The 25,489-nt window shown below is 32.5% G+C and overlaps 5 protein-coding genes and 1 non-coding gene across 6 annotated transcripts; 3 read left to right on the top strand and 3 right to left on the bottom strand.

Annotated features, from left to right (window-relative positions):
- The first annotated feature begins 593 nt into the window (after positions 1-593).
- On the top strand, positions 594-2,126 carry LOC100781374 (uncharacterized). The gene is made up of 3 exons (XM_006582730.3): positions 594-681; positions 930-1,143; positions 1,432-2,126. The coding sequence occupies exons 1-3, from the start codon at positions 594-596 to the stop codon at positions 1,607-1,609; spliced, it is 480 nt and encodes a 159-aa protein (XP_006582793.1). The 3' UTR covers positions 1,610-2,126.
- A 1,259-nt stretch (positions 2,127-3,385) lies between these two features.
- LOC100780844 (formin-like protein 3) lies at positions 3,386-7,382 on the bottom strand. Its single transcript, XM_014776818.2, has 4 exons — positions 6,833-7,382; positions 6,518-6,714; positions 5,671-5,906; positions 3,386-4,838 (listed from the first exon to the last, which is right to left on the bottom strand). The coding sequence occupies exons 1-4, from the start codon at positions 7,354-7,356 to the stop codon at positions 3,960-3,962; spliced, it is 1,836 nt and encodes a 611-aa protein (XP_014632304.2). The 5' UTR covers positions 7,357-7,382; the 3' UTR covers positions 3,386-3,959.
- Positions 7,383-7,922: 540 nt separating this feature from the next.
- LOC121175025 (proline-rich receptor-like protein kinase PERK2) lies at positions 7,923-9,833 on the bottom strand. Its single transcript, XM_041016186.1, has 2 exons — positions 9,026-9,833; positions 7,923-8,546 (listed from the first exon to the last, which is right to left on the bottom strand). The coding sequence occupies exons 1-2, from the start codon at positions 9,185-9,187 to the stop codon at positions 7,923-7,925; spliced, it is 786 nt and encodes a 261-aa protein (XP_040872120.1). The 5' UTR covers positions 9,188-9,833.
- Positions 9,834-13,952: 4,119 nt separating this feature from the next.
- TRNAA-AGC (transfer RNA alanine (anticodon AGC)) lies at positions 13,953-14,025 on the top strand. Its single transcript has one exon. It is a non-coding gene; the product is annotated as a tRNA-Ala (tRNA).
- Positions 14,026-14,210: 185 nt separating this feature from the next.
- On the top strand, positions 14,211-15,155 carry LOC113001901 (putative pentatricopeptide repeat-containing protein At3g05240). Its single transcript, XM_026128775.1, has one exon. It carries the CDS (start codon positions 14,211-14,213, stop codon positions 15,153-15,155), a length of 945 nt encoding a protein of 314 aa, XP_025984560.1.
- A 2,252-nt stretch (positions 15,156-17,407) lies between these two features.
- On the bottom strand, positions 17,408-20,177 carry LOC547931 (beta-amylase). The gene is made up of 7 exons (NM_001249318.2): positions 20,009-20,177; positions 19,502-19,900; positions 18,896-19,060; positions 18,533-18,796; positions 18,246-18,455; positions 17,893-18,132; positions 17,408-17,791 (listed from the first exon to the last, which is right to left on the bottom strand). The coding sequence occupies exons 1-7, from the start codon at positions 20,066-20,068 to the stop codon at positions 17,639-17,641; spliced, it is 1,491 nt and encodes a 496-aa protein (NP_001236247.2). The 5' UTR covers positions 20,069-20,177; the 3' UTR covers positions 17,408-17,638.
- Between the last annotated feature and the right edge of the window lie 5,312 nt (positions 20,178-25,489).

Raw genomic sequence — 25,489 nt, 5'->3', positions numbered from 1 at the left:
ATAAACAACTTATTTAATTTATTTTTATCAACCAAAGAATCATTTTTCAATTACAAAATTTAATATAATTCAAGTTAATCATTCACTCTAACTATTTTAGTATTTTAGTGTTGAAGTAAATTTTTATGTAATTTTTTTAAAATTTATATAAATCGTAGGATTCACAAATCTATGTTTGATTGATTTATAATACAAATTAAATCAGTTGCATCTCAATTTGTGATTAAAAAAATATAACCCAATAGTCAAAAGAGTCAAGAACAAATTCACTATTCATATTTAAGTAAATGCCTATAGACATAGTCACACTATAGAATGAGCTGGTTTCTACCTTAGCATGGAATCCAAGAGAAAGTAGACAACAAAAGCAAATTCAAAGTTTGCAAAGTGTGGACAAAAGAAGCTTTTACCAGCCACCTCCTACCAATCTCATTCTTTTATACACTTATTTCATTTTTTATATATAAATAATATACTCACTACATTTATTTCCCCACTATTTCTGATCTTAAACAACTTGGGCAGAAGAAGAAAACTTCTCCAACAAATGGCTTAGAGTAGCAGGCATGTTTCTGTGCCTCCTGATTTTAATCATGGATGTTGCAGCTGGGATTCTTGGCTTCGAGGCTGAAATAGCACAAAACAAGGTATGCTTAATTGAAGCTGGCTCTATTTTGTCAAGTGCATTAATTCAAGAAATGTGTACACAGACAAGACAACTTTAATGTTGTGAAATTCATGTTATTTTTTTTATTGAAAAATGTTAATTTGTTAGTTTTGTTAGAATTGTCAGTTGAGGAGTTTGAACCAGCGACCTCTCCTCCCTAGTTTCTCCCTTCTTCACCCCTTCCTCAGCCACTGGGTCATTTTCTGTGCTCCTAGTTTTGTTGTGAAATTCATGTTAATAAGCTCCCCATTGTTGTTTTCAGCAAAACAGGTTAAACACTTAAGGTTGTGGATATTTGAGTGTAGAGAGCCAGGTCATCAAACCTTCATGTTGGGGTTGGGTGCAGCTGTGCTTTTGGGACTAGCCCATGCTATAACCAACTTGCTTGGTGGCTGCAATTGCATTTCTTCTCAACAAGAGTTTGAAAAGGCTTCTTCCAGTAGGCAACTCTCAACTGCTTGCCTTATTTTAACTTGGTAGTATATCTCTTACTCTGCTTCTAGTTTCAAATGATCAAAATAGTGTATATAAGTGAAACTATGGAAATAATTTCCGGCTTCAAAATCTAACTTTCTGGATCGAGTTTAGACTCAAACTTGTATTTATTATTTTGATCATTTCATATCACTAATCAATATGAAATATCCAATAACAACTTGTTCCCAAACCAAAGATTACTACTACCAGGGATCATTTACTAATTTTATACCTACTTTTTTTTTTCTTTTCTCATTTTGATTGTGTTAATGTTGATCAATGATCAGGGTTGTGTTGGCCATTGGGTTGTCCATGCTGGTGATAGGGACCATGTCAAACAATAGATCAGATGATTCCTGTGGCTTCTCACACCATCACTTCTTGTCCATTGGTGGAATCTGTTGTTTTGTTCATGGCCTATTCTGTATTGCATATTACGTTTCTGCCACTGCCTCTATGGATTAATTAGTGAGTATGAAAATCATCTGGAAGTCACTCATTTATGCTTTAGTGCATGCTTTTGGAGCTTTCCTAAAATGAGTGTTGCTTTGCAAAATGTGTAGGAAGACTTTAATGCTTTGTACTAAAAAAGGGAAACATGCGACCGTTTTTTGGATGACCAAACTACCCTCTCCATTGACTTGTATCATTATCATAGTTCAAGTTGGTTTTATTTAGGCCATAGCCATTGAATTTGCTATCAGCCTATCACACTGGCTGTAGAAAATTTTTAGGTACCATAGATGTCAATCTGATCTGATATTAGATGTTTGCTGTATGGATTTTTCCCTTGAAGCTAGAAGCATAGATCTTTTTAGTTTTACTTTTTAAGTTATTTTATTTTATTTATATTTATTCTTCGTCTTCACAAACTCATAATACTATGTAACAAAAAAAATATAATGTACTAAAAAAAAAATTCATAATACTCAATCTAGGAACTAAAACTATTGTTTTAACGGCAAGAACTATTTGAGAAAGAAATGCACCTCACCAGCATGAACTAAAACTGTTATTTTAACGACAAAGATTATTTTACGAAATTTATATAAAGATAGAGATTATTTTTTACATTTTAATAGGATAGTCCATTTATTTAGGAAAAAATAATCGTTTTCTTTTATTCTTTTCCATTTAAGTGCATGCAATACTAAATATAGGAGATGCATTCTTGTTTACAATCCTCGAAAGAGAAAAAAAAAATATCTTCCTCTAAAAACAGTTAGAATTTCCAATTAAAAGTCACCTAAACATGGCCTATAAGTTTGTTAGGACCACTATCATGTGTTTTCAAGAATGTTTAAGGTCACCTTTGGTAGAAAGAATTTTTCGTCCCCGTTTAAAATACTTCTCTGAACATAATTAATATGATCTTTTTCTTGAGGTAACTAAGATGCTTGAGAATAGGATTGTCGAAATAAATTAAAAATATTTATTTATTTATTATTTATTTAAAAAAAACACTTTTACCATAAATTATCATGAAATTTTTTTAGTAATTTTATATTCATAATAAACGAACATATATGGAGCAACTCATAATTAGATAGAATGAGATACGGAAAAAGCACAGAGAACCAAAAAGTTTCATTGTTGCCACTCTTTTTGTTTAGATTTTTCAACGAAAACTAATGAAGAAAGGAAATCAAGGGCTGCCACAACTATAGACCCGAATGCTTAATTTCAGTGTTTGTTTATAAACTAATGACGTCGCTTTGGCTATATTTATTAGTGACCTGACCTGTGTAATTCGCTTTTCCTATATTCTAAGCCAAAGATAACCAAAGACACTGTGGATTCAAATTAGTTCCTCAACACGACACTCTGTTTCTTCAATTGAAATTTGACACCTCACGCAAAAAAAATTCTCTCTTAAATAACAGCATACATTCTCCCTTTCTATTGTTAATTTTGTTTGGCTGATATGTCATTTTTTAATGAGTTTGATTTCCATGTACTCTCAGTCAACATAATTAGTAAATTACCGTACATAATGATGTGTAATTGCTATAGTGATTGCTTTCTCTTTTTGAATTAAACGAAGAAGAAAACATGCAAATTAGTGACATCAGATATGATTTCATAAACTATCAGACTTAATTCCTCATTTTTGTACAAACCAATCCAACACAAAACAAACATCAATTAAATCAGTGGGGAGAAAAACAAACATAACAAATTCACGTCTTGTTACTCCCCCTTCATTCTTGTAATCTTTTGCTTTCCATGTTTAAAGGTTAAATAAGAAACTCAGAGAGTTTGAATATTGAAGAGGAACACCATACTAAACATTAAATGACTAAACATAGATCAGGAGTCCACCCAGAAATGCTATGATAATTAATACACACATCCCTTCAGAAAATCAGATTCAACTTTATAGCACACATGAAATTCATTACCAAGCAAGGCTTCTTCTGTTTGCAGGCATCCCCACTTTGCATTTGATGAAGTAGTATAACAACATGCTTTCTAGTTTAAACCCATCCCCTTTTTTCCATCCCTCTAATTAAAAAACAACACCTCAACATTAAAAATAAAAAGACCAACAAATCCTTTAGCTGGTGTCATTTAATAAGGGACAAAACTTAGATACAGTTCTTCAAATGCTTTTGATTGGTATTGTTTTTCTATCAGAATTGGAGTTTCACTTCAATAATCTGCCTAATAAAAGTTTGCATATTTTGTCACGAGAAAAAAGTAAACACCAATTCTGATAGAAAAACAACACTAAAAACACTTATGGAAACTGTATCTAAGTTTTCCCTCGCGAATTCAAACCATACCAATATATCGAAACCAAGGAGATCTGAAATTAGAAGTCCTCATCCTCATCAGAACTGGAGTAATCCATTCTCCTCTCGGCGATCGCCGGAAACAGCCTTCTATGCATATCGGACGTCGATGGAGTTGGCGAGTTTTGCGACGAAGAAACCGAACTCCTCGCTGCCTCTTTGGCGCTATTGCTTGCAGCTTTGGCTATCTTCATGGTAGATTCCCTCACCTCGCTGCAAACCTTGTCCAATATGATCAAGAAATCACGCACGATCAAGAACAAACGCAAGCCTTCGTCCTTCCCGGCATTCCCGTGAAAGTAGTCCGCAGTGCTCTTAACCAAAGCCATTATCCTCTTCTCTTCATTCACCAGCCACGTCACTTCCTCCCTCGCTTTCTCCATGAAGCTCTCCATGCAATGCTGGAACTCGCTCTCTTCCTCAATGTTCTTCATGTCATTGTCCAAGAATTCTTGAGTCTTCACCATTGAGTGGCCGAGCTTTAAGACGGTGCTGCTGAGTGCATCACCGTCTATAAGCGCGGCCTTCTTCACGTCTCCGAGCTCATTGCTGAGCCCGGAGATTACCTGGAGTCCGAGGCTGCGGTAGTGCTCCTCGGACTCCTCGGCTCCTCCTTCGTCGGAATCATTGTTGGTTCCGACGCTGGAGATGCTTCTTCCTGCTCTTTCTGTTCGCGCCGCTCTTATTCCCTCGGAGCGGATGATTTCTTGAACCACGAAGTGCAAGAGTGTTGTCTTGCTGTCTGTTCCTTTTACGTCGGAGAGTTTGAGGAGGGTGTCGAGCCTGAACGCCTGCGCGCCTCCGCGGTAGGTTCCGTCGTTCATGCGGTTGCCGGTTTTGAGAACTGCTTCGAGGAGTTTCAGGAATAGCCTGCTTTTTCTGAGTTCGTCGCATGCAACCTGTTATTCAGATATGGCAAAAGTAGGCATAAGCATGTAGCAGTTAGTTTGTTAATCTAATAAATGGAGTGTGTTCTTGCAATGTACTTCTAGAGTTGTACGTAGTCATTGTGACTACTGATAGAAGGATTACAAACTTTGAAATTCAAAGTGAATTTAAGAATATCAAGCTAATTGTGTTTTATTAATCGGAAATTCTAACCTACTCTTAGAAATCTAAGGGTTAGTTGAATGAGTTTTAATATGATATATACTTGTAATTAAATTGAAAATTTTGGTTGTTCCATAAAAATTAATAGAGACCTTATAGTGGTTTGTTTGTGGCCATGTAATAATTTTTTCTTCCCTCCTCTGTCTCTTTTGAATTGCGCAAGCCAAGCTCATTTAACTATTGACCCAAAAAATAACATTACTAAAGTCTTTAGATTTCTCTGAATACATAGCTCTCTTTATTTGGTCACCTGACTTCAATAATGTAACTCCACTCGATGGTAAGTAAAATGAAATGGTATGGGATGATTTTTTTTATGCACAATAGTTGTGATAATCAGAATCATGAAACTTAAGTCCTTAAGCATCTATCCCAATTCCACCACTTGACCAAGTGGATTTGGGATCGAATGAAACAGTGTGGAAAAAACAGTGTCATGTCATAATCCCTTACCACATCCCTATTGGATGGGATATGATATTAAATGGAATGGAATGCTTTTCCCTTTTTGATTATATTTTAAATAATCAAAACATTGAAAGTTAAAGTAACATTCTATTTCATTCAATTCCATTTCTTTCAATTAATCCAAACATATATGGCCATGGTCTCAACTCTCACCTCTAATGTGGCAAAGGAGTCCTTAATGCTTGAGAAGTCTTCTTTAAGCATAAACATGAACTTGAGAGATTCAAGACGTTTGAAAGCGAATGGAATGTCAACCAACACTTTGAGAAACCTCTCTGCCGGGCCTAGTTCTGAGAGTTGTCCATTGAATAGCCTTAGCTTCAGTTCCTCATCTGTTGTAGGTGCCATCTTCAACAATGTTTGGATGAGCTCCACAGGAATCTCATTACCTGATTCAACCAGCATATTTTTAACTAGTTTGTGCAAAGAAATGCAAATCTTAATCTCAGGGAAATGCTAAAAAAATTAAATAGTTTGAGTTTTTAATGCTAAAACTAATGAAACAAATCATAAGGAGAGGGAACACCCTTATGAACCTAATTCAATATCTGAGTCCTAACGCATTCATTCATTCACCAACTAATTATCATAGATTCACAGTAAAAGCATATCATGTCCCAAGTACATATAAATGAAAGAGCATACAATATGAAATTAGTGGTGTCATGAACATATATTTGTCAAATGCACAGCATAAATGTTAATAAACAGTACCAATTACTACTGAGTGGCCTTAAAGTGACACAAGACCTTAAAATTAGAGGATATAGTAATAAGTGGGTATAAACTAATTTGTCAGGAATGTCAACCATAAGCCAGATGACTTAATACCAATCCGAATATGAAATAGGCTCAAAATTTGAATAGAAACTAATAACCATACACTTAAGCCCAATAAACACTTAATTGGAGCTAATCAGCTAAACTGTTATATCACTAGTCACAATTCCTACTTGCCCTTTCATTTTAGTCATTCACCAAGAGAGAGAGAGAGAGTCACCTTCTTTAAGAGCATCAATAACTTCTTCTGTTGTCACATTCAGAGCTCGCAAAAGAATTGATAAGTTCTGCGCTTTCTTTGGGTCAATAATCTGAATATATTGCACTGAAGTATCTACATGTAGTGAATTTTTTTTAGGTTCATTTTTATTCTGGTTGGTGCAGCCAAACAAAGACTCCATCATTTCCTCATTGATCCTGAGAGGTTGTTACAAAGATAAAAATCAGTGCAAGCAATCTTGCTGCTATATATATGTGTTCTACTTTGCTAATTCAATGAAATTTTGATGTCTTTGACAAGAATCAGTGTTCTTACACAAATGATCCTGCACTGATCTCATGCCACACCATTGATTGGTCAGGTTTTGCATTAACCTTATCCCAGAAAAATGGCTTTAGTTTTGGTTTTGGAGCATCACCGTCACTTGAAGTTCCTTCTTTAGCAAGTAATGGACCTTGATTTTTACCTCCCAATGGTTTGGGAGGAGCAGGTGGAGGATGAGCACCTTTTGGAGGTGGCGGTGCACGAGGAGCAGGAGGCGGTGGCGGCTTTGGAGCTGATGGTGGTGGTGGTCCAGGAGGTAGAGGTGGAGGTGGAGGGGCAGGCTTTCCTTTGAGAACTTGTCCTACACCTTCTGATGCTGTTGTCTCAACCAGTGAGGCATTGTTATGTCCACCCTTAATGGACCAATTTCTAAAATTAGAAGGTTTCTTTCCATTGTCAATGTCAGATTCTTCCTTGTCAGCATCTCCCAATCGAACAACCTTCTTTGAACCTGAAGAAAAAATTTTAACATGGAAGCATTGATTGAAGGACCAAGTGTAATGTTTCACAATCATATGCAACTAGATGGTAACCCAGACACTGGAAGAATTTAATACTTCAGAAAAAAAAATTGATTATTCTTTGGTTCATTTTATAAAAGAATGTGTTCAAACTTCTTGTGGTAGCCTAAGAATTCATTGATTATTCCTAAAGTTAATTGCAAAAGGAGGAATGACAGAATAATGGTTTTTGTAGTCTCTTGATTAAAATTGATACTTGTTAAAAAAAAAAACAAAAGTTGAAAAGACATTAAATCAAGAAGTATGAATGTTGAATTTTTTTTTTTTTTATGTGGCTAAAAGATATAAATTCAAGTCTTCAAGAAACTGATGTGGCAATTTAAGAGTTTGCTCTTCACTCTTGAGGTTTCATACATTATAAAGAGAAGTGTTATGTACTCACAATGTAAAATATTTTTATAATATCATCCCATCAACTATCATGTGTGGTAAACTATCATGTGTGGTAAGTTTGTTGCCTTTTACAAAAAAATATATTAGAAGTCATACTTATCATGATTTTTAATTGGATAATCATGTTAATGGTGCATAGAAATTAAACTATATGATAAACAAATAGGCTAATGTAGAAAGAAGAACATGAACATACCACCAGAATAGTCACTTGAGGTTAATACCAACAAGGGCCTGTCATCTCTGTCACCTTTGTTGCCTCTGGCCTCGCGATAGCAGAGGGCCAAGCCTATCAAGATAATAATTCCTGATAAAGAGGCAGCTAAAATAATTGTTTGCTTCTTTTTGTTTTCATTGTTAGGTGATGAAGCAACAGGAGCATCTACTATAGGTCGAAAATTCTGAGGAGGAGGATGAGGTGCACGGGGTGATGGTGGAAGTGGCACAAACATATCTGGAGGGAGTGGTAAATCCACACCTTTTGGACTTGGAGTTGGTGATGATTGAGACGGTGATGATGGAGTTGGTGATGATGGAGAACTTGTTGGTGTTGGACCATGACTTGGTGGTTCAGCAGTAGTAGCAGAAGGACTTGGTGCATTATGTGGTGAATCAGCAATCAAATTTCTGCCATGAGCACTTTCCACACCCAAGGTTGATCTAGAATGCTTTGGCAATAAATATCTAGAGCTACCCTTTTCTGAAACAGGAGCAGGAGGAGAAGTACTAGTTTTGACATCATTGTTCCTCTCTATCAATTCTTTCCTGCAATGTTTCAATTCATTTTCTACCTGTATAAAACCAAAATAAGAGAATATCGCCATTCAGTATATAGTGTGAAAGATTAACTAGTATGTCTATTATTCCATGTGTCCAGTTGCCAATATAATTTTACAAAGTCATATATTACTATCTAACATAGTAATCGGTAAATTAAAGGAGATTTAACAAAATTCATTAAGAAGTTATCTTAGACCTTGTGTTTGATATACAAACAGATAGCCCTACGGTCAAGGAATCACATAATATGCATGCAGTTCGCACGCTAGAGTCAGTTTAATAGAGTTTAAGATCTAAAAGCTGAGGAAGTTCTGCATAATTAAGCCAATTACTATCAAATTAAACAGATGAATATGACAATGAAATTCAAAACCAAAAAATTCAAAAGGGTCATCAAATATTTATTCAGAATAGAAAGAAGAATCCCGAGCACAATCATGAACAAACAAAAAAAAAGGGACAAATTAAAATTCGAAAAGACCAATATTACCTTATTAATTCCATGCACATAATTAATGGAAGATGAGAAAGCTTCTCCACCATCTCTAGAAATCTCCTCTTCCTTCCCCCCCTTCCCTTCTGAGCCCCCTTGGGCCAACGCACAAAGGAGAATGACATAAACAACCGCATAACTGAGTCTTATCAATTCCATTATTGTTTCTAATAACTTCACCAATCCAAACGCATAATTCCCGTCTCATATTTCATTGAACTTGAAAATTTCTCTCAAGTCTCCAACATATAATAATCCTTGCACCTTCTCAAAGAGCCTTTATATATAGCTTCCAAATCAAGGAATAATATATAATTAATGTCACTTGTGTCCAAAATTGATATCCAAACTTCGCAGATCGCTCAACTTTTATACAAACTAATTAACCCACGAAGGTTGGAAATTCAGGATCTTGAATGTGACAATATAATCAGAGAGAAGGAGAATATTCCAAAATTTGATGAAGTTGAACAATGGGTTGATATTTGATAAGGTACATGTATATAATAACCAATCAAATGAACGTTACGTAAGCGAGAGCATGCATAACCCAATTCATGCAAAGGTATAACAAGTGTTTTGAATCTACGTTGAAAGTTTGATTTTTTTTTTCTTGTTTTTATGTGTGTGGGTTTTCTGATTTTGAAATGTTATTGATGAATTGTAATACCAAAAGTACACGAATCTGTGTCACCTGGGAAAATTGATCATTCGAAGGTTGTTTGTTTCTTGTGCTGGGTGGTGGGAGGAGGGGGCGTCAGAGGAGAGAGAAAGAGAGAAAAGACAACGATGCATTGAAAGTCCTAATAGAGACGTGGGGAGAACATTGTGGGACACCCATGAACCATGATGTCTCGTCTTGGACTTCGATGTTTCTTTTCTTTTGCTCTCATACCCCCAACCTAGTGTTTTTACATTTTTAGATGCTTCCACCACACTACTTTGTTTTTATTTTATTGCCCTTGCACTTAGCTTATTTATATGGCATCATCATCTCATGACTTTATAATATTAATATATTGTTGACTTAAATATAATTTTGTTGTTCTTAATTCATTTGATCCACAATTTTGATTTATTTATTTTAAAATAAATATATTTAACTCTTTTATTTTAAAAAATTTATAATTTTGATTCTTATATTTTAAAAAATTTACAATTTTGATTCAATCTTTAATTTTATTTATATTTTATTTCTTATATTTTAATTAATTAAATAATTTTCTGGTGGTATATATTTTTTTAAAAATAAGTTAGGTCTAGATTTATTTTGACCAAAATAAAAAATATATAAGCAAAATTAAATATTGGACCATAATTATGATTTTTTTTAAAAAAAAATATGAGATCATTTTAAAATATGAAAATAAAAATTATATATTAAACAAAATTAGATTTAAACTTATATTACATGGGATTGGCTCAACTTAGGACCAACATGCTTTACAATAGACAGGTAGGGCAACAACCGTAACATCTATAAAAAGAATTTTGTCCGTCTCAAAATACTTTTATATTTTATATGTTTATGTCTAGGCAATTCTCATATTTGACGGAGGATTAATTAGAACTTCAAGACATTAATTAATATTACAATAACTCACATATATTACTTAATCTATATGCGAACACACACACACACATACATACATATATATATATATATATATATATATATATATATATATATATATATATATATATATATATTAAAAAAACATTATTAAAAAAAATAAATTGTTACAAAACGTATCCCACAAGTCACAGTCTTGCCGATTTTACTTTCTCCTTGAACAAATTAACTCATCACAATTTTTTCTTTAAACATGAAAAAAAACTTCTTTTTGCAAACCATAAAAAACATTCTTGTTTAAAGGCTATAAAATGTATTTTTCATTCTTCTATTTTCTTAAATATATAAATTTAGTTCTCTTATTTTTTAATTGAGACATTTTATATCTCACTTTTAAAAAAGTTTGTGATTTTAATTTTTTATTTTTTAATTGAGATATTTGGTTATCCATTTTAAAATATTCATAATTTTAGTACTTGTGGTCAATTTCAAAGGTTGATCAATATATTTTTTAAACGTTGACAGACACATCTCTATTTTTATTCACATGACACATGTTTTTTTTTAATTATTTAATTGCTAACAAGCTTAATTTATTAAAAAAAATTAAAAATACATAATCAAGTTTGAAATTGAAAAATGCTAAAATCATAATTTTTTTATAAAGTAAGGGACAAAATATTTCAATTAAAAATAAAAAAAACTGAAATCATATATTAAAAAAATAAGGGATGAAAACTATTTTTTAGCCGGTTTAAAACAAAAACTTCAAATAAACATAAGTGGAGTTATATAACATAAATAACTGAACATTCACTTTATTTATTAAAAGTATAAAAGATTATTCACATGAAAAACTACTACATTTCTTAGTCAATTATAAATAGATTAATATTAGAGATTACCCAAATAAGCTTAACCATACAAACAATCTCCACCCAAGTTAGAAAAAAATAAATTTATAGAAGATAATCAGTAAGTTGTTCATCTTTATTGATAAAAGACACTAAAGAAAAATTTTCTAGCTATGAATGATTCAGCTTCTTCCTCCATCTAATAACACACTTCGGAATATCATCCCCTAGTCCATATTATAGATTTATAGTCAACTTCCAATTTATGTCCCATACATACCACGGAGAATTCAAGAGTGCCATTCATGAAACCTACATTAGCTTTTCTAGAATTAATTAGAATTTTATATTTTATATTAGCTTTTGACAAAATATTACAATTTGTGTCATTATAAGAAACTAACAAATTAGATGGACAACTAAAATATATCATGCATCTCCCAAGTTTAAAAATTAGTTATAGTCAACTTTAACATAAGCAAGCTTACCCAATCTTGACCCATCGATATTTTTGCTCCTTATAGAATTAATGCTAACTTGAATGGCATGTTTTGAATGTTACTTTACCATATTGATTAATAATTATGATGTATGCGATATTCTTTGCACCACAATCTATGGTTTTTCCAAGATAAAAAAAAAAAAAAAAAAGCTAGTAAATACTACTAAGACTATAAGGTAAGTCATTGGTTGAGGAAACAATTCCATAGTAAATGTTATGTGTTAAGAGAATCTTGGAAACATAAACACTCTTTTTAATACAAATTTTTGTATCTTTTATATTCGAAAAAAAAAACTATGTCTCCATTCTTTCATTGGCAATTGCTAGTATATAAAAAATCTAATTGAAAATTTTTAAAATTCTCTAAATTCATTTCCATGCATAACTAAGAACTTCCAAAATAAAATATTAAATATCATAGTGTTTTGTTTTGAAGGAAGAAAGCATCAATGTGGGCCGGTTACAATAATTAAGAGAGTGTAATATCAATCTCATCAAATTTTTTGATATGTTTGATTCAAAAAATTATCATTAAATATAATGATCTAGCCTGGTCTTACTAAGATGACCACAAGTAACCCCATGAAATGTCAAGTAACTAAATTACGTATGATACATTTAAAATCCAATATCATTCGTGGCCTACCTACAAGGTTGATGGAGAGTTACATAGGACTAAGAGTTCACCTTATCTTGACAAAAAACTTGTAGGAGCGCACAATGATATAGGTTTTGGGGTACCATAGAAGATTCTCAATTTTGTTAAAATGATTCTATTACCTTCCAAACAACCCCTAAAATTCGACAAAACAAGTTAGCTTCTTCAAAGATCGCATCACCCTTTGACATGTTGGTTCAGTGTCACACTACTTTTTTTTAAAAAAACAACCAATGTAACAGATAATAAATAGTTGTGAAATATAGGTATAAGAAATACCCATTATACAAGCTATATTCTCTAAACCCACATACAGAGGATTACGTTCATAACCAAAGATAGAAAGAAAAGAAACCAAGAGCCTACAAAATCCAGATAGCTTCAGCTTAACCCATTATAAACATAACAGAGGTTGAGCCCCCCATTCATAAAATGATGTTGTAAATCCCTTAACATATGCCTACATCCATTTCCAAGAAGTCAATGTTATCGAATGAAAGATATGATCTATGTCTGTTTTTCCTTCATTAAACACAACCTCATTTCTTAATAGCCATAATAACCATACAATAGAGATCCACACTAACCACCAATTCATTCTCTTTTTCGACCCAAATATCATTTCACAATGTTGCCACTAATGAGTTGATGGCTCATTTGGTAACACCATTGAAAAGTCCAACCAATTTTATAGCCTCATCCAGATAACATAAGCAAAGTTGCATGATAATAACACATGACCAACCGTTTCCGCATTTAGCAAGCATACAGGGCAAGCCACACCATTAGTGTCACACCCAATATTTCTATAAAAAAAAAAGGTTAACCCTCGTCTGAACTCTATCGAGCCTAATGTTGTGACTTTCGCATAGACACAACATCAAAATGCATCACATTGTGTAACATAGCAAGGCAAAATAATAGGCAGAGATCATTAGAAGTCTAGTGCAAGTATCCGGCGAGAACAACACTTAATCATTATAATTTACTATACACAATTTCTCAACCACCTATATAAGTATATGGTTTGTACATTTATATTTTCTTTCTCATAAATTCAGAAATGGCTTAAATATTTTTTTAGTCTTTATAATTTAGTATTTTTTTTTGTTTTACATTCTTGTAAAATTATTATTTTTTTAATCATTGCAAACTATATATTTTTTTGATAGTATTTTTTGATAGTATTTTTTCAGTATTTAAAGTACTTTAAAACAAAATAAACATAATGTATAAGGAAAAATAATAATTTTTCAAGAACGAAAAAAATATTAAATTACAAGTTAGAAACATATATTATATACAATTTTTAATACATACATACAAGTATATCATATGGGGATGTAGCTCAGATGGTAGAGCGCTCGCTTAGCATGCGAGAGGTACGGGGATCGATACCCCGCATCTCCAGATTCTCTTTTATTTTTTCATTCATTTTTTCAACAAACCTCCCTCCTAGTCCTAGTCCCAGTCCTCGTACTTGTTCCTCTCCATGATTCATGGAAGACACCCTCAGCCTCAATGTTACTCCTTAAAACAACAGCAACCCTTCTTCCCAAACCTTGTTCCACCATCACCACCCTTGATTCTCTACAATGTGGAACTTTACTCCAATCACTCTCCAACCCGCATGCGGCCACATGCCCTACGCTCAACACATCTTCCACCAAATCGTGCTAAAGAACTCATTCCTCTGGAATTCCATGATCAGGGGCTACGCCTGCAACAACTCTCCATCCAAAGCCCTTATTTTATACCGCGAAATGCTGCATTTTGGACATAAGCCCGATAATTTCACCTACCCTTTTGTCCTCAAGGCATGTGGGGACCTTTTGCTTCGGGAAATTGGTAGAAAGGTTCATGCTTTGGTGGTGGTCGGTGGGTTGGAAGAGGATGTTTATGTGGGCAACTCGATACTCTCGATGTACTTCACGTTTGGTGACGTGGCAGCTGCGCGGGTGATGTTTGATAAAATGCCTGTGAGGGACTTGACTTCTTGGAACACTATGATGTCGGGGTTTGTGAAGAATGGGGAGGCAAGGGGTGCTTTTGAGGTTTTTGGGGATATGAGAAGGGATGGTTTTGTGGGAGATGGGATCACCTTGCTTGCACTTTTATCTGCCTGTGGGGATGTTATGGATTTGAAGGCGGGGAGAGAAATTCATGGTTATGTTGTTAGGAATGGTGGGAATAGGAGACTGTGTAATGGGTTTTTGATGAATTCAATTATTTGCATGTACTGCAATTGTGAGTCTATGTCCTTTGCAAGGAAGTTGTTTGAAGGGTTGAGAGTGAAGGATGTTGTGTCGTGGAATTCTTTGATTTCAGGGTATGAGAAGTGCGGGGATGCTTTTCTAGTTCTTGAGCTTTTCGGTCGAATGGTTGTAGTTGGTGCAGTGCCTGATGAGGTGACTGTGACTTCTGTGCTTGGGGCTTGTAATCAAATCTCGGCATTGCGATTGGGTGCCAGTGTGCAGTCATATGTTGTTAAGAGGGGTTATGGAGTGAATGTTGCTGTGGGAACGGTGCTTAGTGTTTGATGAGATGCCTGAGAAAATTTTGGCTGCTTGTACGGTTATGGTTACTGGATTTGGAATTCATGGGAGGGGGAGAGAGGCCATCTCCATTTTTTATGAAATGCTAGGTAAAGGTGTGACTTCAGATGAGGGCATTTTCACTGCAGTTTTGTCGGCTTGTAGTCATTATGGATTAGTGGGTGATGGTAAAGAGATATTCTACAAAATGACTAGAGACTACAGCGGGGAGCTAGAGCAACTCATTATTCATGTTTAGTGGATCTACTTGGCAGAGCAGGGTACTTAGCTGAAGCATATGGAGTTATAGAGAATATGAAATTGAAACCTAATGAGGATGTGTGGACTGCTCTTCTTTCTGCTTGCAGATTACATCGGAATGTCAAGTTAGCAGTGATCTCAGCGCAGAAGCTTTTTGAATTGAATCCAGATGGAGTGAGTAGCTATGTTTGCCTTTCCAACACAGAGATGGTGGAAAGATGTTGAAAACGTGAGGGCATTGGTGACAAAAAGGAGATTGAGGAAACCACCTAGTTACAGTTTTGTTGAGCTAAATAAGATGGTTCATCAATTTTTTGTTGGGGATACTTCCCATGAACAGTCGGATGATATTTATGCCAAATTGAAAGACTTGAATGAGCAGCTGAAGAAAGCTGGATACAAGCCTGACACTAGTTTAGTTCTCTACGATGTTGAGGAAGAAATAAAGGAGAAGATGCTTTGGGATCATAGCGAGAGGTTGGCACTTGCTTTTGCTCTTATTAATACTGGTCCAGGGACAACAATCAGAATAACCAAGAATCTTTGTGTGTGTGGAGATTGCCACACGGTAATAAAAATGATTTCTAGGCTCACAAATCGGGAGATTATCATGCGAGATATTTGTAGGTTTCACCATTTTAGAGATGGTTTATGCTCATGCGGTGGATATTGGTGAGCTCATGGAAGTTTGATGAAGTAGTAGATAAAATTCAAAAATGATGAAAATACATAATTTTTGTTCAATGGAAATTTGTTAGCTAGAAGAAGATATTCTATTGAAAATTGATGATTTTTTTATCTGACATGAACATATACCTTAGGATGTTTTGGAATTGCTACAATGCAGCATCACCGTTAGCATTGCAGATGCAACCGGACTATAACTGTAATCTGAAGTGTCATGTTTTGCCTCAATGCACCAATATTAGGATATGTTTTCTCATTATATGACAAGCCCCAGTTTCCTAGTACGTTTACACGTGAAGTGAACTCCCTCCTGGCTGTTGTACCAAGGTTGCCAAACTCACATTCACCAGACACCAAGCCTTAACATTCCAACCACCCTTTTGTCTTGTGCTCAAATAGATGGATATAGTATATTCATTTACTATATCATTTTCTAGATGTGTTTCACTGTGCATCCTAATAGCCATGGCCAAGTAAGTTCTCTAATTCTAATAGTTGTTAACTTGTTATTATGTTTTTCCATACCAACTTTTCTTTTGTACCTTATTCTATTTTAACAGGAAATAAAGTGAAAACAATGTGACATTTTGTAAACTTTTGTGAAAGTAGAAAATGAAAATAGGAAACATATTCATAAACCAAATGCTTCCTAAGTATATAGTATACCTGATTATAGTGACAACAACTGAAGGCCAAAATCATTTTATCCATTCCCTACCTTGACCAACCCGGAAATATTTTACCTGATAGTTTTCTGCAAATGAACGTGAAGCTTTTATTTTAACTAGTCATGTGGTTTTAGTTCTCGTGCAAAAAACTTGTGCAAGACAAGGAATTTAAGAAAATAATGTATTTTAAAGCTTAAATACTTAGCAATGGAATAATCAATATATGATAAAACCCAAATTCCATAAAACTTAATTATTTATGCGTTATTACATATGTATGCGGTATGCCAAAAAATCATTCCTGATATATGACATCAATTTTTTACTTTCCTTTACTTAGAGATCTGTCTAAAGAAGTTAATTATTCTTCTCATATGTTAGATATTTTATTATTTCTAAATCTATTTGTCATGGAAAGCTAACTTGTAATAGGATTTTTTTCCCCGGGTATGGTACTTGTGTTATAATTTACTGTCATTTGGATTGGGCCATATAATTTTTAAAAGATTAAGAATTTTTCACTTCATATGACTTGGTTCAATTCTTTAAACACTTAATCACATTTGGATAATAAGCGTACAAATTATGTGTTGATGTAAGTTGATTCTCGAAATATGCTATGTGAGCAAGTTTCACCAGTTTAGAGATGGAGATTTTGGTATTGCGATATTCATTTGATAAAATAGTTTATTAACTTCGTGATAGGAATACACACATAAAAAGTACACGAGAGTACTTTGTAGATGTTTAGGCAGTGCTACTTCATGGCATTATTATCAGCATTGCAGATTACAGTGGCTGGATGCTTTATTTATATTGGTAGATATTATTTCCAGCAGATTATTTAATTACTCATGGCACCAAATTGGGAAATCAACCATCAACTTTCATGTCTGTCTCTGGAAGCCAGGGGAATGGCAGTGTTGGTTTAGTTGCTTCCAGAAGAACCTCAATGGGAATCTTTGGTGCAGATGGCTTCAATGGTGTTATGGCGTGATTATACTTTTGAGGGTTTGCACAGTAATCCTGCAATTTGAGGGACATGAGTAAGAGGCAACAAGGTAATTATGAAACTTTAGAAAGTTCAAAATATTATCTTTTCAAGTGCATGCATGACGGCTGCTCACCTGATCTGCATGCATCTTTAGCACAAATTTTTTGAATATATTAAAATTTGATTTTTGCAGTAGATCATCTGATAGACGAAGGTATGTTACTCCGAACATGCTTAGTTTTGGAGGGCCATTGTTGTTGACACCTTGCGGTCTTGCATTCAGTATGATTTGGTTGTAAGCTGTGGCATCATACCTTGGAAGTGCATTTTCTCCAGCAACTCTGATGTCTTCTCTCCAACCTCCACTCAATACCTGTGCATGTGTTCATGTTTGGCAATTTAACCGCTATAATACTGCATTTACACTTGGCATCATCTTTAATAAACAGAACAAGCTATAAATTAGACAAAATTGTAATGCATTACCTGCTGAACAAGCTCCTGTGGTCCACTTTTGGCATCTGAGGGTTGCTCTGAGTCCCTCATCTCAAGACATGTAAAGTTCAAAATGGCATGATGGCGAGACAGCATCCTTGCAATGGGGCGGTATCCGTCTCTATCATTAAGGTTGTAATATCCAGCAGTAAGCTCTGCAGCATGATTTTCAACTTTGTACCACCAGTGAATTCCAGATACCTGTTGATCATGGTTTAGAGGCTAATCATCTGACAGAAAATGAAGGGGGCTGTTGATTGAGGTGTTATGAAGTTTACTTTGATTGCTAATTTGACTTTACAGCCCAGGAAAGCTTTGTTGGCTTCATCTAGTATTTGATCACCATGATTCAGCAATTTGTTAGAATACCAGGTCAAGAAGAACTTCCCTTTCTCAGTGACATACGTGCCATTTGATTTGAAGAATCCAGTAGATTCTGGGACATCATTGTACTTGCCTGCGTCATCTGGCAGTTCCCATTCAGGATGGCCAGCCCTTGCTACAGCTGCTTTGAAATCTGCCTTCAAATATTTGTCATAGCACTGCAGAAATTTCATTTTTATGATCCTTTAGGTGTTCAAATAATCAAATCCCAGTTTGGATGAGAAACAATTTCATTTGAAAGCTGAGACCAGGCTTACCTGAAATTCGCCAATACCAGGAAATTCCCATCCTTGGCTTTGTGGATAAGAGGGGTATCTGAGCTCTCCTGCTGGGCCAAGCCCAACTTCAATGTCTATAATAAGTCCAGATTCTAAAAAATCTGACATGTTTTCTCTGAAACTCTTCATGTAGTCACTGTATATCTGCATACAGCAACAACATGCTTTAGTAACCAAGATCATTGCTCTTATAGCTGTACATGTTAGAAGTTTGTAACATATCGAGCCTGTTTCACAGTAAATGATTGTTCAATGACTTCCTAGAACGGTTCTGTTTCTCATGTTTTACTATATGATACTGAATCTGCTGCTTGTTTTATTATTTGATATTATACTGAATCAGTTACTCTTGTTTTTTTAGTATATTAATATCAATAATACTATACTTCTTAATTGTAATGCATGTCATGTTGGCGAAAACTTGATTATCAGGCAGATAAGGTCAACACCTTATGGTCATATGCATTTATCGAAGGCAGATCTACAGATGATCCATTCAACAGTGTGGTCATTTTTTGCTTGGAGATTGAGTTGAAAACATAAACATTAGTTATAAGAAAGTTAATTATGATTTATATAGTTCACCTCAATGGCTGTTCTTCCATGGAATATAGGCTCGTTGTCCACACCAACAGTTAGATATTCCTTGTTCCGGGTTCCTGAGCGGTTGGTGTAGAAGATATCATGATTTGATTCTCCAATGTCAAGCACCCACTGGGGAATTGGGATGTTAACTATATCTCCTACGTTCCCTCCACATTGATGGAATGACATAATAGCTTGCAGTGTCAAGCCACATTCTTGAACCAGCTGAAACAAACTCCTGTAGGCTCTCCAATCATACTGCTTAGGCCCCTTCAGTTCTATGATCCCCCACCACACATCAACCATAACCCCGTCAACACCCGCAGCTCGAAGCTGCAAGAGCTGTTCTTTAAGGCCATCTGGGTCTTCAAAAACATTGTCAACATTGACAACTCCGAGCTAAAAAAAGTTTGAAAGAAAAACAACAAAACAACATTATTAGCATGTGTAGATACAATACAAGTGAAGTTATTTAATTTGTTTTGATGTCTTATGTGCATGACTTACTGGGAGCATCACATAAACTGGAACATAATTTAGTAGCATGTTACTGTCGGAAGTGGCCATCTTGCTGTTTGCGTGGTGTTTTTTAAAAACCTAAGAGAGCTGCAAAGTTCTCTGATATCTAGAATGGTGGTAAAGGAGATGCTATGTAGAACGGTAGAAGTTGATGCTTGTTTGAAGTCACGATACAAGGGCTTTTTATAGAAGAAAAAGAAACAATAATTGTACACCTAACAAAAGAGAAGAGAATAATAACGTGAGGGTGTTGCTAGGTACACCCAGCATTATTGTTGGTGCACTCAACATTCTTTGAAAATAGCAAAATTGTCCCTGTTAATTTCTCCCCTTACGGATCAATTTGATCCGTAAATCTTAAAAATCAACTTACGGATCAGCTTGATCCGTAAAAGACTTACGGATCAACTTGATCTGTAAAAAATTTACGGATCAACTTGATCCGTAAGTCTTAAAAATCAATTTACGGATCAACTTGATCCGTAAAAGATTACGGATCAAGTTGATCAGTAAGTTTTAAAAATTAACTTACGAATCAATTTGATCCATAAGGGATATTTCTGTCTTTTCGTGGTTAGTGTAGTTGCAGCCGCACTCATAACGTAATAGTAATAATAGGGAACTTGCCGCTGCTAGCTGCATTTTTGGCCCCTTGCACAACAACAAATATCACACTGTGGGTCCGTGAGGCGCGTTATGCTACACACCAAACTGAGAAAAAAACACTGTTACCTTTGATTTTTGTGTATATATTTTATGTAATTGTATCTATAAAAGAAAATGTAAGTAAATGAAAAGATAAAGATTTACATATTTTTTTCATTCATGTAATTTTATATTTTTTATATTTTTATTCTTATATTTTTTTCTATTTTAATTCTTACAAAATATGTTTATTTTATTTTTTATTCTTAAAACGATTTAGACAATAATTCTTCATTGTTCAAAGTATTTTAAGAAAAAAAAATAAAACAAACATATTTTATAAAAATTAAAACAAAAAAAAATTACAGGAATAAAAATTAAAAAATTGTTAAATTGCAAGAAAAAAATATTTAAGTCTAAAGATAATAATTGTATAAAATTTCACATACAGTTTTATTATTTTTTTTTTAATGTTCAAAGTAGCAAAATTCAATAATTCTATTATGGTGATATCAAATCCAGAAAACTTATTAAGTAGGACACATCAAGATCAAGCAGCCATTATGCAATCATGAAGAGATAATATTCATAAAATTTACTACTTGGGTCACACAAGATCAAGTGGCCATTGTGCAATCGTACAAACCTTTCATGCACCTTACAATCACTGATCAGTAGCAAGTGGGGAAATGGTTTACTTGATTGGGGGATTCTAAGATTATGGCTACATCATTAACTCTAGACTAAATTATAATTTTAGTTATTTTATAATTTTTAATTTTTGATTTGGTTTTTCTTTTTTTTCATAATTTTAGTTTTTTATTTAAAAAATTCATAATTTTGATTTTATTCTTAATTTTATATATTTTTTATTTTGATCTAATTAAATCTTAAATTTATATATATATATATATAATTAAAGATTGAATAAAAATTATAAATTTTTTAAATAAAAAAATTAAAAACATAAAAAAATAGGAGATTGAAATCATATAAGAGAATCAAAATTATAATTTATTCTATTAGGTCTAATATCAGTTATTATTTCTTAATTACATTATTCTATTCATCCTTAAAAAAAAACATTATTCTATTAATTACTGCTGTCAAAACACTGTCTAAAATGATGAAAAAAAGTCGTAAAGTAAGTGCTATGAATTTTAGCACGTTTATAAATAAACGATGAATGCATGATGTATACACTCATGATCATGATGTGGATTATTTAGTATTTATTATGATATTATCTGCTCTCCCAGTTTTTAATACACACATCTATTAGTTAACACGAGCTACTAACGAACTAAAAATGGGAGCCGTTCATGCTGAGATATAATCTTTATTTTCATAAATAAAGTACTTGTTTTTTTTACAGAAAAAGATTTATTTTATTTCATTCAAAATAGTATAATGAATACAACTTGAAATATGCTCAGACAAATGGATGCTAGCAAAAAATAATGTTATTCCAACTAATTTATGAGCAACATCATTGATTATTTTCTTACAAAATTTCCTGTTGAGCTTGAAATATTACTTAGAATATATCTACACTTCAAATATTTGGAAATCTATGCTTGGCTCCATGAAGCATGTTAACCCATCCACACCACTGGCTTGCAATCCAATTCCAGCACCATGTTCTGATAGTCAAGTTCTTGAATCCATAACTCATACCTTGAAGCAAGCCATACCTGACAAATTCGAAAAAAATTTAAAACTTAATAACCATACCTGATAAATTTCCATAAAAATAAAACAAAATAGAACAATTTAAATTTATAAAATAAATATCAGCAAATATTTTAATATTTAGAAAGACAAATCAATTTCTTTTGTTGAGGATCAAAAGTGCTGAATATTTTATTAAGAGACAAATGATGAAAAAAATATATCATTCAAACCGTTGGTCCAAGTGAATAAAGCTCAAAATCATGTTTAATACGTTAATACAACATATAAATATCATGGCACTCAAACTTGAACTTAGTTTGATAATGTTTAACAAACTAGAAAGGAGAGATATGTCTGTTTTTTTAATGCTTTGTACCTAGGATAAAAAGTTATTGTATAATTTTTTAAAATAATAAAAGGTTAATTTTTTGTTTTGTCTTTATTTGATTAATTTGTATTATCCTATTATCTTTTTAAATCAATCATGAAATAAATTTTTTTATCATATTTAATAAATTTTAAAAAATAAAAAAATCCCAAAAATTTAAGGAGAGTTTTTTCTTTCTCTTTGTCTTTCTTTTTTTTGTTAAATATCTTACTGAGTTGTTTGACGGGGTGTTCATGGGTACCGATGTCCATGAACTCAAAAAAATACAATCCAGCCGACACATTTTGATTCATTTTTTATGATTATTTAATACATTTTATTATTTATTTTAGTGTACTTCAACTATGTAACGCACTTGGGTTACACTAAAATAAATAATAAGGTACGTTATATATAAAATATTAGTTAGGATTTCACTTGAAGTAGGATTCTATTAGGTCTTGAAGTCTACAAAGTTGATTTGTGAAGTGTGAACAAATATCAAAATGCATATTTTTGTATTCTAAGAAAAAATGACTTGAAAAAGAAAAAGAAAAATCATAACTACTCGAAAAATAATATATCAAAAATGCATTTATGATACAATTATTTGAAAGCTATATATATCAAAATGTCGTTTGAATGGGGTAGCAAACCTAAGCATGTGTCTGGTGGATACTGCAGGATGAGTGTTGTTAGGTACGGGTTTGGAAAGGTATTATAATTATAATTATTAATTAATTTTATCAAATATTTATAATTTAATAAATTAATTTTTCTATTTCAAATTATAAATCATTTTAAAGAGAGAAAAGATTGTTTCAAGATATAAGTCGTTTTACAAAATTAACAGTACGTTTTTCGAAATTATCCTTAATTAATATTTCATATATTAATACAATAGTCTTTTTAATTCTTATGAACTTTTTTTCTAAGTTACTAGTATTTACTCATATATTTATATAATTAATTAATTTCAAAAATCACTTATTTTTTCACAAGTTACACTGAATTCGATGAATACTTTTTATAATTTTAAAAATCATTTGTTTTTTTTTTATCAAATTTGTATAGAAATTTGTTATTATTAATGAGATTTTTGTGTAGTAGGAATAAAGGAATATGAGTACTATTTAATTCTAGATAAAAGGATATATTAGAAAAATCACTGATATTTTTTTATAAAATTCTACAAATTAATTATTTTTTTTAATAACCGTGTAACAACTTTAAATTATATTTTGAAATGAAAGAAATAATTTAAAAACTTTTAGTAATTAATTATTTTTTCAATTAATTTTGTCGAATATAATCACGTAATTTTATACTTAGATGGATATTACTTATAGCTAATCGATATATATATATATATATATATATATATATATATAGCTTTTAAAAATGTTTTTTTGACAGTAATATAAGGTTAAGAAACCAAAATATAATGTCACATGTAACAATTAACTTATAGGACTTATAATATGATGCTTAATATTTTTTTATCGGTAATTATTAATTTTTGTTTAAAACATGAGTAGAAAGATTTCAAACTCGTGACCTTTTTTTCTTTTCCGTTATGGTGCCCGACGTGTGCTCACTTCCTATATATATCAACCTTTGATCGGTTGATTGAACAGTTAACATATATGAGGAATTTGAATAGATACGTATATTTTAGTTTAAGAAACGAAGTAAAAAAAAAAAAGTGAAGGAGGAAAAACAAATAAAATATGAGAATTTTTTTAAGTTGTTGAATAAAGAAGAAAATAAAGCAAATTACGGACATTTTTTATTTATCTATATAGAAATTAAAGTGAAAGGAAATAATATATATATATATATATATATATATATATAATATAAATATTTTAAATAAAGAATAAAATGTGATTTAAATAAGAGTCTCTTTTTATCAATGAGAGTTATTCTCATTCTCATTGATTTTGCTATATCTAAAAGAGTTAACCAATAATAAATTGAGTAAAGTACTCTTTACCTTTTTTTTCTGAAGTAAACTCTCTATACTTAGACTACTAAAGATTATATTATCAATATCAATTAGTCATCATATCTAAACGATTTATTTGTTAGATTAGTCTCTTGTAAGATCAACGCATTACAAAATTATAAAACCACTGTATTTATTTTATAATAAACTAACATTAGTAAGCAAAAAAACCCTTGCTCCAAAACAAATGAAGTTTAAAGGTATAGAAAATGTAGATCATCCAGGTCCATTGCTCACACTCCTTTATATATCTTTCTTTTTAGTTTTGAAAGTCACATTTCAAAACAAAGTTAATTAAAAAATCAATGGACAAAAAGGTAACCTTAGTACAACATATACCACCTTTACTCGTGTCCTTTCTTTCACCGTAAGATCACCATTATTAGCTTCACGCAAGCTTCCATCACTGAAAACACCCTTTAATTTGTCGCCTTCCATTTTCTCTATCGGTTTTCATTTCAATGCAAGCAAACCCAGACCCACCTTCATTTCTTACGGTCGTAGACTTTTTTCCTCTTCTCTTTCATTTTTTATTTAATTACTAATTAGTGTAAAATATATTTCATTAGCAACAGTAATTGTCTTTTCTTTTTTTCTTTTAAAAAAAAAAGTTAAATTATTCATTTGATCCGATTCTTATCTTTTTAATCCCTATAGTTTGAAAGTGGTGTTTTTAATTCTTATAATTTATATTTTATTTCTCTTTTAGTCTTTATAGTTTAAAAGTGTTGATATTTTTAGTCATTATATTTGATTTTAATTACCTTTAGCCTTA

The sequence above is a fragment of the Glycine max genome, chromosome 6 (genome assembly GCF_000004515.6).
Source record: "Glycine max cultivar Williams 82 chromosome 6, Glycine_max_v4.0, whole genome shotgun sequence".
NCBI lineage: Eukaryota > Viridiplantae > Streptophyta > Magnoliopsida > Fabales > Fabaceae > Glycine > Glycine max.
Note: the sequence above shows the minus strand (reverse complement) of the source record. Positions and strands in the feature narration are given on the sequence as shown.

Bases quoted from the DNA above. Each gene is read 5' to 3' on its own strand.
- LOC100781374 (XM_006582730.3), top strand. From the start codon at position 594: ATGGATGTTGCAGCTGGGATTCTTGGCTTCGAGGCTGAAATAGCACAA. The intron at 682-929 runs GTGCATTAATTC...TGTTGTTTTCAG, and splicing joins AGCTGGCTCTATTTTGTCAA to CAAAACAGGTTAAACACTTA. The intron at 1,144-1,431 runs GTAGTATATCTC...ATCAATGATCAG, and splicing joins GCTTGCCTTATTTTAACTTG to GGTTGTGTTGGCCATTGGGT.
- LOC100780844 (XM_014776818.2), bottom strand. From the start codon at position 7,356: ATGATTGTGAAACATTACACTTGGTCCTTCAATCAATGCTTCCATGTT. The intron at 5,907-6,517 runs GTGACTCTCTCT...TGGTTGAATCAG, and splicing joins TATTGATGCTCTTAAAGAAG to GTAATGAGATTCCTGTGGAG. The intron at 4,839-5,670 runs GTGAGAGTTGAG...TCTGAATAACAG, and splicing joins ACTCCTTTGCCACATTAGAG to GTTGCATGCGACGAACTCAG.
- LOC121175025 (XM_041016186.1), bottom strand. From the start codon at position 9,187: ATGGAATTGATAAGACTCAGTTATGCGGTTGTTTATGTCATTCTCCTT. The intron at 8,547-9,025 runs GTAATATTGGTC...GGTTTTATACAG, and splicing joins ATGTGCATGGAATTAATAAG to GTAGAAAATGAATTGAAACA.
- LOC113001901 (XM_026128775.1), top strand. From the start codon at position 14,211: ATGTGGAACTTTACTCCAATCACTCTCCAACCCGCATGCGGCCACATG.
- LOC547931 (NM_001249318.2), bottom strand. From the start codon at position 20,068: ATGGCCACTTCCGACAGTAACATGCTACTAAATTATGTTCCAGTTTAT. The intron at 19,901-20,008 runs GTAAGTCATGCA...AACTTTTTTTAG, and splicing joins CAGTTTATGTGATGCTCCCA to CTCGGAGTTGTCAATGTTGA. The intron at 17,792-17,892 runs GTGAGCAGCCGT...CTCAAATTGCAG, and splicing joins TAAAGATGCATGCAGATCAG to GATTACTGTGCAAACCCTCA.